This window comes from Dendrobium catenatum, unplaced genomic scaffold, assembly GCF_001605985.2.
Source record: "Dendrobium catenatum unplaced genomic scaffold, ASM160598v2 fragScaff_scaffold_283, whole genome shotgun sequence".
NCBI classification, from domain to species: domain Eukaryota; kingdom Viridiplantae; phylum Streptophyta; class Magnoliopsida; order Asparagales; family Orchidaceae; genus Dendrobium; species Dendrobium catenatum.
Window position 1 is genome coordinate 658,538 of NW_021318745.1, and position 14,872 is coordinate 673,409.

At 35.1% G+C, this 14,872-nt stretch overlaps 1 protein-coding gene across 1 annotated transcript in view; it reads left to right on the forward strand.

The window, feature by feature from the left end:
• Positions 1-10,937: 10,937 nt before the first annotated feature.
• LOC110102072 (actin-related protein 6) overlaps positions 10,938-14,872 on the forward strand; it is a 34,086-nt gene continuing 30,151 nt past the window's right edge. The window contains exons 1-3 of the mRNA XM_020830246.2: positions 10,938-11,719; positions 11,994-12,204; positions 12,284-12,347. Coding sequence (XP_020685905.1) covers positions 11,025-11,719; positions 11,994-12,204; positions 12,284-12,347 — 970 coding nt within the window. The 5' untranslated portion in view covers positions 10,938-11,024. The remainder of the gene's footprint in view (positions 11,720-11,993; positions 12,205-12,283; positions 12,348-14,872) is intronic.

Below are 14,872 nucleotides of genomic sequence, written 5' to 3' on the forward strand. Positions count from 1 at the left end.
TGTGCTAAATAATGATAATCATATAATAATATAATAATAATTATATTAAAATAAGAATTTAAATAATATTAAAAATAGTTATTTTTACTATTTTTTAAAATTATTTAAAATTTATAAGTCATTTTATAAAAAAAAAATTATCATGTAGAGGACGGCGATACGAATCCAACGAGGTATTATATGTCAAAATCGGATAAAAAACGAATTTTTTTTTATGATTTTTTGAAGAAAATAAGGTTTTCAAATTAATTTAAATTCATTTTTAAATCAAAACGGCGGCGGGACGACAAGTGGCGGCATCGGATAGGCTCCCGCGGTTCGGCACAATCATTGCCAATGATTGCGCCACCGCGCAATCATTGGCAATGATTGTCGCGGCGTTGAAATCAACGCCAAGCCACTCATCCACGTCGGCGAGGCGTCGGGGCCGTCGAATCGAGCGTGGTTCGAGTGGACGATCGAGATCGCGCCACATGTAGGGCGGAATCGCGGGATGAACCCGCGCAGTCATCCCAGACCGCGGAACCGGCGAGCGCCAACCGTTGATCAGAGGATCAACGGTCGAGATCCACAGCTGCGGCAGTAGCAGCGAACCCGAACCCTAAGAGGTTTTTTTTATTTTTCTCTCGATTGGGTAGACGAAATCAAACAAAATTTTAGATCTAGGATCGAGCAGCAAAGAGCATACATGGGGATATATTTTTATGATTTAATATGTGACATGTTGAAAGCTATTTAGATCTAAGTGCTCTAGCTAGGGTTTGAGATTATACAAAAAATACTTGATAGAATTGAGAGATCTCTGGCTTGTTGCACTTGTAGACTGTCCATGTTCCTAGTTGTAGAAGAAACCACGAGCTTTCGACGTCTAGATCTTGCGCAAAAAAAGATGGAAGGGAAATCTCCTCGGGTCGCCGGAGAGTTCGCCGCCGGTGGCTTTGGGTGGTCGGGTTTGACGTGGGGAAGGGAGAGGAGTCTCTATAGAGCTCTCACACAAAATCCTAAGTGTTGAGTCGGTCTAGAGGGGGAGTATGAGTCAAAAGTCCTTCTGAACCTAATTTTTCCCTATTTAAACTCTTCAACGACCAAGGGACGGCTAGGATCGAATCTAGATGAATTTAGGAGGAAAATTAGGCTTAAGACCACGGGATTTTGAATTCTAAAACATTAGGAGGAGTTAAAGGCATTAATTAGGCCTTAAATGGGCCTTAATAGGTCATAATTGACCTATTATGACTTGGGTTAACCAAGTTAATGATTGGCTTGGTCAACCTAGTCAATCATGTCCAATGGGACGTGGATTTGAGCCTTGAATGCCATGAAATTGATTTGAAATAAATTTTAGGCTTAAAGGGTTAAAACTGGTCAACCCTGGTTGACTTGGTCAACTGGGTTGACCCAGGGTCTGAGTCAGGGTCCAATAGACTCGACTTGACTCATTGAACCCATTTGGAGGGGTCATGGGTTTTGGTTTGGTCAATTTGACCAAGTCAACTCTCCAAGCCCAATTCTGGGCAAAATCGAGGTCAACAAATGTCAAAGGGCCCGGCTACTCTGCTACACCAGGGAAGGTGAAAGTGACTAAAGGTCCTCTTCCTTCACCAAGATGGTGAAGAAAGAGTGTGAGGTTCTCTACCTTTATCAAAAGGGTCTAAAAGAAGTACGAGGTTCTCTTCCTTTGCAAGGAGGGTGACAAAGAGGTCAAAGTTCTCTGTCGCACCAAGTTGGTGAAAAGATCATAAGGTCTTCTCCACTTAGCTATGGGGACTAAAGGAGTGACAATAAAGTTTTAGTACAATATTTAAAGAGGAGGACTCCAGGGAGTGGAATGTAGGTCATTTTTTAATCAAACCACTATAAAATTCTAGTGTGTTCATTCTAAATTTTTACTTTCTACATTTTACTTTTCTGTGGTTTATTTTCCTAAAAATTTCAAGTTAAAAAAATCTATGCATGATATTATATTGAGTTGATTAAATTATCATCACTACTATTATGATTATTATTTAGTTTATTTGCTTCCACATTGGGTGATAAAATTATTTATTTTATGTTGTTAAAATTTTTAAAAATTGTTTTTTATTTAAAGCATGATTTTTAAATAACTAATTCACCTCCCTCTTGGTGTGCTTAGGGATACTTCTTGAGGCTTAACATCTTATATCAAACTTTCAATTGGTATTAAAGCGATTCTCATAAGTAACATTTTAAAAAACCTTGAAAAAATGATCCATGAAAAATTTCAGTAATAGAAACATCACGAAGAACTTTGCCATCCACCTTTATTTAATAAAATACCATTTAATTTTTGTAAAATCTACATGTCTACTTTCTTGCAATCTATTGATTTTCACATGTGATATTTTATATAAACTAGTTACTTTGTACCTTAATGTATTGTTAATAGATTCAAAACTAATAGTCATTGTTGCGGATCTGTTTTAATGGTTTATGATTTTGATGATAGCAAACACTCTTATTTCTCTACGACTGACTTATCTACTGACATTTTAGGTCCACAAGATCAGACTGCAATTTGGAACCAGCTCAAGATTGGGTAGACTAGGACTGAGTCAGTTTGTACCATTTTTCCTTTCTTGAGTATTTTGTAATTGCTATGGCTCTTGATGCTAAGTAACTTTGCACACACACACCTTGGAAGAATTTCTAACTGTTCCCTAGAGTTTACTGTTTTTGGTAACATCGTCCGAGATAATATTTATATCGGCCTAGACTATCGGTTCAAAAATAGAAACTCTAATTAGGGCATCATCTTTATTAAGGAAGTCGTCATTAAACACATCGTCCTGGATGATTTTGTATCGGCCAGGACGATAGGCTCAAATCAGAAAGAATCTGCCGTAAGATCTATTTAGGAATTACTTATTTTTTGACATCGTCCTAGTGGATCGGCCTAGCCTATCAGGATCGGCCCGGCCGATCCAGAACAATTTTTCTTAAATAAATCTGACAATTAAGGAAAGCAATTAACGGTGATTTGCACGATCACATCGTCCGAGCCGATCGCAGGATCGTCCGGGCTGATTTGACTTCGGCCAGCTTCTTTTTAGGGCGATATTCAGGATGATTTTCCTCATATTTGAACTAATTGTCCAGAACGATATCCTATCGGCCTGGACGATATGACAAAAAATTATTTAATCGTCCCTAACCGACCGGGTTGATTGAGCATAATTTACGCTGATCGACCATGCCGATATTATATTGGCCTCAATAATAAAGTCGACAAGTTGCATTAATGAGCTCGTTTTGAGATATTTTATTTAAACTTTTGACAAGACACTTTACAAGTGTCTTTTGATAGCTATTATAGCTTCATTCTTTTAGGGGGAACTGGAAGAGAAAACTTGAAAGGGAGTGAGGAACGGGTGAAGTCTGAGAGGGAGAAGATCTTACGAGGGGGGACTCAAGGGAGTGTGGAGGGGGATTCCATACGGTTGCTCCGGTAGGCTTGCATCTTAATACCATCAGATTCAAGGCTAGTCTTGAGGGAAGTTCACCAAAGAAGAAGATCTCTTTGGTGTCAAAGGACCCGACGACTTCACCGCACCGGGGATGGTGGAAGTGATTTTGTAAGGGCTTCTCCGCCTAACTGTGGGGGCTAAAGAAGAGACACATAGTTTAGTGCAATACTTGGAGGGTGCCTCCAAGGAGTGGATGTAGGTTAAAGTTTGACCGAACCACTATAAATCTGGTGTGTTCTTTCCTGTATTACTTCTGCATTTTAATTTCTGCACTTTGGTTTTTATTGTGGCGAATCTTGATCTTGATTTAAGATTTTATTTGTTTTAAAAATCGATTCACCTCTTTATCTTAATTAGCCTTGGGCCGGTTTATAAGGCCTAACATCCCTAATGAACTTTCTAGTGCTATCAGAGCATTTTCAAGTGGTATCAGAGCGAGATTCATAAAAACAAGTTTTTGAAAACTTTTGAATTTTTCTAATCATAATATTGCAGAAGGTCATTCAATCACCAGACCGCCTTTGTTTAAAAATATTATATTTGATTTTTGAAAAATTCGCATGTCTACTTTCTTGCAATTGTTTGATTTTTGTATGTGGCATATGATTTTAACTGGTTATTCATTACCGTCACGGGTTTTAGATGGAGTTAAAACTAATATTTTTTTAATCAATGGAATAGAGAAGAACAAATCAATGCTCAATTGAATGCAAAATCTTTAAATTGCTTTTTTTGTGCTTTAAATTCTGAAGATTTTATGTTAGTATCCACGTACACTACTGGTAAGGAAATTTGGGATAAACTACACACCATATACGAAGGCACTAGTGAAATAAAGAATTCAAGTTGAATATGTTAATGCATGATTATGAAATATTTTTCATGAAACCTTATAAAATGATCTTAGACATGTATACTAGATTTATTCAAATTGTGACATCACTACATGATTTAGGTAAAGAATTTCTAAATTTTGAAAAAGTTAATAAAATTTTTCATTGTCTACTGAATAAGTTTGATGCTAAAGTTGTTGCCATTTATAAATAAAAAAATTTGAATGAATATTATATTAATAATTTGATTGGCTTACTCATTGCCTACGAGCAAAGTTTGGGTTAAAGACTTTTGGATGCAGGTAAAACGACAGTTCTAAAAGCTGAAGATACGGAAAAAGATAGCTCAGTTGGTGATGAAAGCAATGACTTGACAAGCAAATCAAAAAGCTCATCAAAGCATAAGCATCAACCAAAGTGGAATAAAGGTAAAAATGGTAAGAATATTAATATTTCTTCTAACGTTATTTGCTTTGGATGTAGGAAGCCTGGATATATGAAAAATTAGTGCATTAATTTGAGAATTCTTCCTGCAAAAGAAAAGGGTAAAGCAAAGCAAATTATAAATTGGGGAAACAATGAAAAGCAAAAAATTTCTTAGGCAAATCTTGATTCTGAATCATCTGATCAGGAGCAAGATTATGCTTAAATTGTTTTGTGTGTACTTTTTATGTTTGCATGTTTTATTTATTTTTATTTTTATTTTTGTGATTATTTATTTATTTATTATTTTTTCCTTTCTTTTCTTTTTTCGTTAAATTTTTTATGTGTTTTCTTTGATCAACACACACGTTTACCTCTCTAAAAATGAAAAACCTATTTCCTGTTTTTTTTTAATTCTTATGAAAATTGTATTTGACTTCTCTAAAAACAGTCAAAGGAAGGAAACTCATGTTTTTTACTCTCAATCTCTGTTTCCTAAAAAAAGGTTATTCTACTTTTGATTTAAAATCTTTTTCATAATTTAAATTAGTTTTTGAAACTAAAATTTTTTATCTCTCTACATTTTATATATCGCATATGGATCTTTTGCAAGTTGTTGAATCTACCTTATAATTTTCCTAATCAAATAGTTCGTTATGTCAATAGAATGAGTTTACTTTTGTTTTTAAAATTTCAGAAAGATAGCATATTCAACCAAATAAAAAAAAGTGGCCAATAACGTCAAATCAAAAGATGCGCAATGACGCCAAATTGAGAAAGATACACAAAGTGTATCAAAAGAAAAAGATGTGTAAAGTGCATCAAAAATTGACAAGAGGCATAAAATGAGCGCACAAGAAGTATGCTTACCTTTTCTGTTTTATTCAAATCTTAAGAAAACCCTTGATATTTTTGATGCTTGAGTTTGAAAATTATGATTCGTGATTCAACAATTATAGCATTAGTCTTCTATTAGATATGTTTTATGGAAGGAGTTTTGGAAAAATTAGTATTTCTTTTTCTAATTTATTCCTTAATTTAGATATTGGATTAAAAAGTTTTTGATCCTTTAAAAGAACTAAAGTTTGAATTATCAAATTCTGAATTTCTAACCTTTTCTAGGCTGTGTTGTCAATACAATTTTACTAAGCTTTTGAATAAAATCAAGAGGTAACTTTCTCATTTTAAGAATATTTTTTTTGTTCACTAGATCCGGGATCATTTTTGTCTTTTAATCGTTTTGTTTTTATTGTTTTTGCCCCTTCTCTTTTTTTTTTATAATGTCAAAGGGGGAGAACATACTGTTGAATTTGTATCTTTTTTTTTTTATTTGTGTATTTTTTCTTTCAAAAATTAAAAACAACAAAAAATTTTTGATCCCCCCTATTTTTAAAAATTTTATTTTAATGAGGGGGGGATTAGGAGAAAATATTTTCCTTTTTGCAAATTTAAATAGTAATATTTGCCATCATCATAAAGGGGAAGATTATTGAGGATCTGTTTTCATGGTTTATGATTTTGATGATAGCAAACGCTCTTATTTCTCTACGACTGCCTTATCTACTGATATTTCAGGTTCACAAGATGAGACTGCAATTTGGAACCAGTTCAAGATTGGGCAGATTAGCACTGAGTCAGTTTGTACCATTTTTCCTTTCTTGAATCTTTTGTAATTGTGGCTCTTGATGCTAAGTAACTTTGCACGCACACACCTTGGAAGAATTTTTTACTGTTCCCTAGAGTTTACTATTTTTGGTAATATCATCCGGGATGATATTTATATAGGCCTCGACGATCGGTTCAAAAATAGAAACCCTAATTAGGGCATCATCCTTGTTAAGGCAGCCATCATTAAACATATCGTCCTAGATGATTTTGTATCAACTAGGATGATTGGCTCAAACCAGAAAGAATCTGTCGCCAGATCTATTTATGAATTACTTATTTTGGACATCATCCTGGTGGATCAGCCTAGCCTATCAGGATCGGCCCGGCCGATCCAGCATAATTTTTCTTAAATAAATCTGGCAATTAAGGAAAGCAATTAATGGTGATTTGCATAATCACATCATCCAGGCCGATCGCAAGATCGTCCGAGCCGATTTGACTTAGGCCAACTTCTTTTCAGGGCGATGTTCAGGACGATTTTCTTCATATTTAAATTAATCGTCCAAGACGATATCCTATCGGCCTGGACGATATGATCAAAAATTGTCTAATCGTCCCAAACCGGCCGGACTGATTGAGCATAATTTACGCTGATCGACTAGGCCGATATTTATATCGGCCTGGATGATAAAGTCAGCAAGTTGCATTAATGAGCTCATTTTGAGATCTTTTATTTAAGCTTTTGATAAGACACTTTGTAAGTGTCTTTTGACAGCATTATAGCTTCGTTCTTTTGGGGGGAACTTGAAGAGAAAGCTTGAAAGAGAGTGAGGAACGGGTGAAGTCAGAGACGAAGAAGATCCTGTGAGGGGGGACTCAAGGGAGTGTGGAGGGGGATTCCACACGGTTGCTCTGGCAGGCTTGCACTTTAATACCGTTGGATTCAAGACTTGTCTTGAGGGAAGTTCACCAAAGAAAAAGATCTCTTTGGTGTCAAAGGACCCGGCGACTCCGCCGCACCGGGGAAGGTAGAAGTGATTTTGTAAGGGCTTCTTCGCCTAGCTATGGGGGCTAAAGGAGAGACACTTAGTTTAGTGAAATACTTGGAGGGTGCCTCTAAGGAGTGGACGTAGGTCAAGGTTTGACTAAACCACTATAAATCTGGTGTGTTCTTTCCTATATTACTTCCGCATTTTAATTTCTGCACTTTGATTTTTATTGGGGTGAATCTTGATCTTGATTTAAGATTGTGTTTGTGTTAAATATCGATTCACCTCTTTCTCTTAATTAGCCTTAGGTCAGTTCATAGGGCCTAACATCTCTAATGAACTTTCTAGTGCCATCAGAGCACTTTCAGTCATTTTATTGAATGAAGTAGAAAAGAACTTTGCATAACTTAATGCTAAATGCCTAAATTATTTTTTATGTGCACTTAAGTATAAAATATTACATGATGTACCACTAGCAAGGATATTTGGGATAGACTATGCATTACATACGAAGATACACTAGTGAAGTTAAACAATCTAGGTTGAATATCTTATTGCATGATTATGAACTTTTTTGTATGAAATCTAATGAGATTATCTCAGATATGTATATTAGGTTTACTCAGATAGTGACATCATTACATACTTTAGGTAGAGAACTTTTAAACTTTGAGAAGGTCAACAATATTCTACGTTGTTTACGTGATAATTTTAATGCCAAAGTTATTGATATATGTGATTCAAAATACTTGAATGTTTATTCCATTAATAATTTGCTTTGCTCACTCATTGCCTCCGAGCAAATTGTGAGTCAAAGACTTTTGAATGCAGACGATAAGATAATAGAGAAGACTATATTGATAAAAGCCAAAGACACATATAAAAATGGCTTAGGAGATAGGAGTGAGGAGATTGCATTAATAATAAGCTAATTCAAAAGCTTCATAAAGCGCAAGCACAAGCATCAACTAAATTGGAGCAAATGTAAAAATGATATATTTTCTTCTGTTATTAGTTGCTTTGCGTGTAGGAAACTTGGACATCTAAAATTTTAATTCCCCAATTTTAAGAACCACCTTGTGAAGGAAATAAATCAAATGTAAAAAAGGGAAAAATGAAAAGAAGTAAAAATCTCCTTGATAGACTTAGCCTTTGACTCATCAAAACAGGAGGTAACGAACCTATGCTTAATGGCTAAGCATTCAATTGTTAACTATGATCAGGTATAAGTATGTTAAGGTTTGTTTGTGTCTTTGTTTATCTATTTTATGTATTTTTTATAATAGTTATGTTTCATGCAAGATTATATATTGTAGTTTCTTTTCGTATGCTTTCATTTTTTATCCTTCTGTGTTGTGTGTTTTAGTTGTTTTCTTTCCCTTCTATAAAATTTTCTTATTTCATGCATGTAGTTCACTTTATGTGTTATATTATCTCTCCTTTCGGTGATGTCAAAAGGGAGAATATATATATAGTTGTATTTGTTCATCTGTTATTTAGTTTTAAATTTACTTTCATAAATTTAAAATAAATAAATAAATATTTTCCCCTATTTTTTTTAATATAAATCTCTTAGAGAACAAAAGATTATGAGAAAATATTATCAGTTTATAAATACAACCACTAATGTTTGCTATCATAAAAAAATGGAGATTGTTGCAACTCGGGTTCCTGAGTTTATATTTTTGAAGATAATAAATATTAATGATTATCTCTTTATTTCTCTTAGCATTTTTCGTGCACATTTTATTTGTGAGTACTAATATTTTAGGTACATCATGAACCATTCAATGAAGATTTAGGCTCAAGATTGGGGTAGAATAGGGTGTTTTGAAAGAGTATGTAATATACATTTATTTATTTTTTATTTCTTGAGTCAATTCTTTTAAGGGTATATGCTAGCGTGGCGACCATACAAATATACACTTAGGGGAGTGAGATAGTGAGAAAATTAGAAGTGTACTTTTTTGAACTAATCATATTGTACGATACATATTGTATTATATGATTAGCTATTCAAAAAATTATTATAACAGCTAATTAGCATGATTATTTCTATTTAAACTTATCATAATATATGATTAAGATCATTCAGGATGATAAGTTGAAATCAAGATCACAATCGCCAATCATTATTTAGGCAATATTTTAAATTCAAAATTTGTACTAATAGTACCATATGATAGGCATCATATTGTATGGTATAATAAAATCTTGCCTAAATTAATCTTATAATTAGGGGATTAAATTTGGATTGATTGATCCAATCATATTGTACTAAATGATTGGACCAATCGTATTGTATGACTCGATCTTTGCAATGGAAAGTAACTATTTGCCACCAATCGTACATGATGATAATCTAATTCAATTGAACTAATCATATTAGATTATGCTTTATATCGTACTAGACGATAAGCTCAAATACTTGAATTGATCGCAGAGAGGCTTATTCTTCATACAATACTAATAGAGCTATTTGAACTAATCGTACTGCACGATATGGAACCATAATGTACGATCAATGTCAACTAAATTAAATTTTAAGGCTTTTTAAGCTCTTTATTTAAGCTTTCTCATAAGACTTTGTAAGAGCCTTTTTGATATTCATTAAATTGTTTTCTTTTTAGAAAGTTTAAAGAGAGAGCGTAGAGCTTCAGAGAGAAAGGGTGGAGTTTTTGAGAGAGGGAGAAGATACTAGTGGGTTTTAAGGCAGTGTATGATGTAGTTCCACATGGCTGCTTAGGCAAACTTGCACCTGAGTTCCTCCATGTGTCAAGATATTTCTTGAGGAAAGCTTTGGGAAGAAGACCTCTTTGGTGCCGAAGGGCTCGACCACTCCGCCGCACCAGGGAAAGTGATTTAAAGTTCTCTTCTTTCGCAAGAAGGGTGAAAAAGGAATGTGAGGTTCTTTGTCTTTACCAGGAGGGTGTAAAAGAAGTGCGAAGTTCTTTATCTTCATAAGGAGGATGAAAAAGAACCGCATCGAGTGAAATAGTATTTTAAAGCAAAAATTTCTTGAAAAAAAAAATGAAAATTTAGACGCCAAAAGCTATCCCAAATGAAACGAAAGTAAACTATGTTTGAATATTGTTATAATCATATTCAAATCTTCTTCAAACTTTATTTGAATCTTATCAAAATTTTATTCAAATCATATTTAATTATATTTTAATTTTATTTCCTCCTTATACTAATCATATTTTTCGTATTTGAATTCTCTCAAACATTGCTCTATATCCGGAGAAATTATTACGTGCCGAGTCAAAATTGTCCGGATTTGTGAGAATACACAACAAATACACAATTATTTTTATAAAATTGTATTTGCTACGCACCCTCACAAAATTCGAACACATCTTACGTCATCTTAGGTTTGGACTCAGCATTTAATAATCTCTCCTAGATGATTTTGAACAGGGGAATATCATTACACTATTCGAACATAAATATTTGGAGACGAGATAGATTTTAATTAAGCAATCCATCATTAAAAAAAAAGGAAAGAAAAAAAAAAAAAACATAAGCATTTTGATCCAAGCAAAACTTTAATTTACACACCGGCTACATCTTTCTCCAATTATATGGCCATGGCTTCTTCAAAAAATATAGGACCGATGGAGATACAGAGATGTCGAGTGAAATCACACTTAGCTGCTATCAGTCCAGCGGCCTGAGATAGTGAGATGTCAAGTGTGGTGGTCCTTGATAATGGCGGCGGTCTTATCAAGGCCGGCTTCGGAGGTGACCGCGACCCGGTCGCCGTCGTCCCCAACTGCCTCGGCCGCCCCACCTCATCCAAGAAATGGCTTGTTGCCGACCAACTTCTCGCCGCGGAGTCGGACATTACTTCCGTCTCCATCCGCCGACCCTTCGACCGCGGCTACCTCATCAATCCTGATTTGCAGAAGGAGATCTGGGATCGCGTAATCCGCACTCTTCTACGCGCCGATCCCTCAACTTCCTCGCTCCTTCTCGTTGAACCCCTGTTCAACCCCCCTTCCATCCAGCGCGCCACCGATGAGGTCGTCTTCGAGGACTTGGGTTTTCAATCTCTCTTCGTCGCCGACGCCCCTTCGCTTGTACACCTGTACGAGGCAAGCCGACGGCCGGTGGATGGGTTGGCAGCGATGGCGCAGTGCAGTTTGGTGGTTGATTGCGGCTTCTCGTTCACCCACGCCGCTCCTGTGGTGCAAAATTTCACCTTGAACTATGGTGTGAAGAGGCTAGACCTCGGAGGGAAGGCACTCACGAATTACCTCAAGGAGCTCGTTTCCTATCGTTCTATCAATCTTATGGATGAAACCCTGATCATAGATGACGCCAAGGAGAAGCTGTGCTTCGTATCTCTTGACGTCCTGAACGACCTCCAACTTGCCAGGTAAGAAGTTGATATGCTTTTTCTGTTCCGGATTACTATAGTATCTCAGCGTAAGGTTCTCATTTATTTTCTAATTTGTTTAGAGGAAATTATAAAATTGTGGCCTTTTGGCAACTGATCATTGAAAATTGCCCCGGCTGGGAAGATATTTGCATTAATTTGTTGGAAGGATTCACAATTGCATTATGCTTCTCTTTCTATTTCATGTTATAGCCATACAACCTCTGTGTTCATAGCTGGCTTATGTGACTATTTCCTGTTTAATCTTGTTAAGGAAACCAGGGAAGGACAATCCTTTCAGATGCACTTATGTTCTCCCCGATGGCATTACACATACAAGGGGTTTTGTTAAAGACATAGATGAAGCACAAAGGTTTCTCTCACTACCTGATGGATGCTCTACTACGCTAGGAATACCGGTAGTCGATAGTCAAGCAGATATAGAGAAAAGGGAGGATAGGAAGAGAATGGACATGAATAAAAGCGTAGGATCTAAACACGTTTAAGACAAAGAATGGGCATTTTTTGCTATTAGAAATGCTAACGCACTTCTCTTTGATGCAGGAATTCAACCTTACAAATGAACGTTTTCTTGTTCCTGAGATGATGTTCTGTCCAGCTGATTTGGGTTAGTCCTGATGACGAATTCTAAATAAATTTGGATGGGCTGTTGCAGAACATATGCACTGTAAATTTACTGGTTCAGTTATATTTTTTACTGTTATTTACTTACATACAAACTTGGACAAATGCAATCTGATGGTTGCTAGGTTATTTGAGAGTGTTTAGGGGGAGGGGGTGTGTAAATTTGCGCTGACTATATTTGTGGTCAGCCTATTTACAATTCAAAAACTTAAGTTTATGGATGAAGGTCAAATGCTTAATATTTTTATGCCAATATGTTTCTCATCTCTTCAATCCAATCTGACACAATTACCATATACAAATAGTCATCTTTAGAGCTTCACAAGCAACAACCTCGAGTTGGCTTCCTGCACCTGTCAATTTTGAGTCTTAAAGTTTGTTGCAAATGCTTCTAACGCAACAATATATACAAGGTATAACCCCGAATCTAGCTATTTTATAATTTGTATGCATGATATAAGTACCTGTGATCGCTTTTATTAGCGAGCAGGAAAATATAACTATTCGTGACAGCTTTTATTAGCGAGCGGGGAAATATAAGTATCGATCGTTTTTATTAGCTAGCGGGAAAATTCATATGGATGAATATAAATACTTGTGACTGCTTTTATTAACGAGCAAGAAAATTCATATGCATTAATATAAGTACTCGTGACCGCTTTTATTAACGAATGAGAAAATTCGTATGAATAAATATAAGTACACATGATTGCTTTCATTAATGAGTGAAAAAATTCGTATGCATAAAATAAGTATCCGTGACCGCTTTTATTAGCTAGCGGGGAAATTCGTATGTATATAAAAAAAAAACTAAGTACCCGTGACTATTTTTTTAGTAGGCAAGGAAATGTTATGCTTTATAAACAAGTACTTCAAGACTTGTAACCTTTTTTATTACCAAGCAAGGAATACAAAATTCGGCCGTGGTGTCACCTAACATCTACTGTGACTAAGCAACATACGAATATGTCATGCATACATACCAAATCACATGCAAGCGTGCCATGCACAAATGCTAAATGGTGTGTAAGTGCATCAGATATACACATTGAAATATATATAAGTATGTTATGTAAATGCATCAAATACCGTGCAAGCACATTATGTAATAAACAATTATACAAATGCATTATTTAGTATAGGTGCATTATGCAAATGTACCATACAAATGATTACGCATATCCTATAAATACATCAATCATCATGCAAATTTATTATGCTTATCACACAAATGCACTATGTGCCATTTATACATATGTGTCATGTCCAGCCTCACAATACATTTTGTTAATACTGCAAATGCATTATGCCAATCATGCAACAATTATATAACTACATAATGCATCATGCAAATCATATAAATATATTATTCACACTATGTAAATGCATTGTTCAAATCATGAAGCACGCAAATATGTAATTGTGCAAACATACATCAAATAATAATGCAAATGCACATAACAATGTGTAATTGAGCAAATGCACTCAAAAGCATGTTTTCGCATGGGCCCCGACGAGCGTGATATATGTATTCATATGATGTCTGAAGATGCTGCGAGAGTTAAAAGTGAACTTAAGTTTAAGTTCGATCCTTATCTTTGAATGGACTAGAACTGGCGCGACTTGAACCACTAAACAAATACATGGTCATAGCATCGAACAAATACATAGTCATAACACAAACCAAAGTATTTGATTTTATATGTTCATATTTGTCCTTCAAAGTCTATTACAAGAAATGTTTACTACCAAAATATAAACTCTCAAAATCGATCCTCATTAAAGTTAATTGAATTATTTAATTTTATTCATTCATATTAGGCCTTCAAAGTCTCTTACAAAGAAAATTTACATATTAAAATAAATACCCCCGATTATGATATTTTCACGTAATTCCAAAAATCAGGATTTGAACCCGATCATATGTTTGCAAGTAAGCAAAGTTGACAAGGTTCGACTAATGAAATGAAAATATCCACAAATCCTCGATGATGGCCGTGTTGACCAAAAATCTCGATCAAAGGGGATCTTTTTTTTCAAAGTACTCATAAACCCTGATGATGGTCGTGTTGAAAGCTGATCTCAACCAAAGGAGATTATACTTTTTAAATGCCCTCAAATATCAAAATCAATCATTAAGGGCTCCAATTTTAATGAATGTTCAAAACATTAAAAAAAAATTAAGCTATTTAAGATGAAATAAATTATCTAATAACTTAAAAGCAAAAATTCACCCGCTCTCTATAATAGTTTGCTAATGTGGATAAATTTGAAAATCACTTCAGCTCATAAAAAGTGAAGTCAAGTCGAGAAATCATTAGGATGCATTCTTAAATCATCTCTTGCTAGTAAGAGCGTAGCACATGTTATGTAACCAGCGATTTCACTACCAAATAGCACCACGGTAAACGATTATGGCCGGGGCCCTCTGACCTGGTGGTTTTGTCGCCAAATGGTACCATTAACTTAGCGTCATACGGTCATAGTAAGATCCTGTATGTTCCTCAA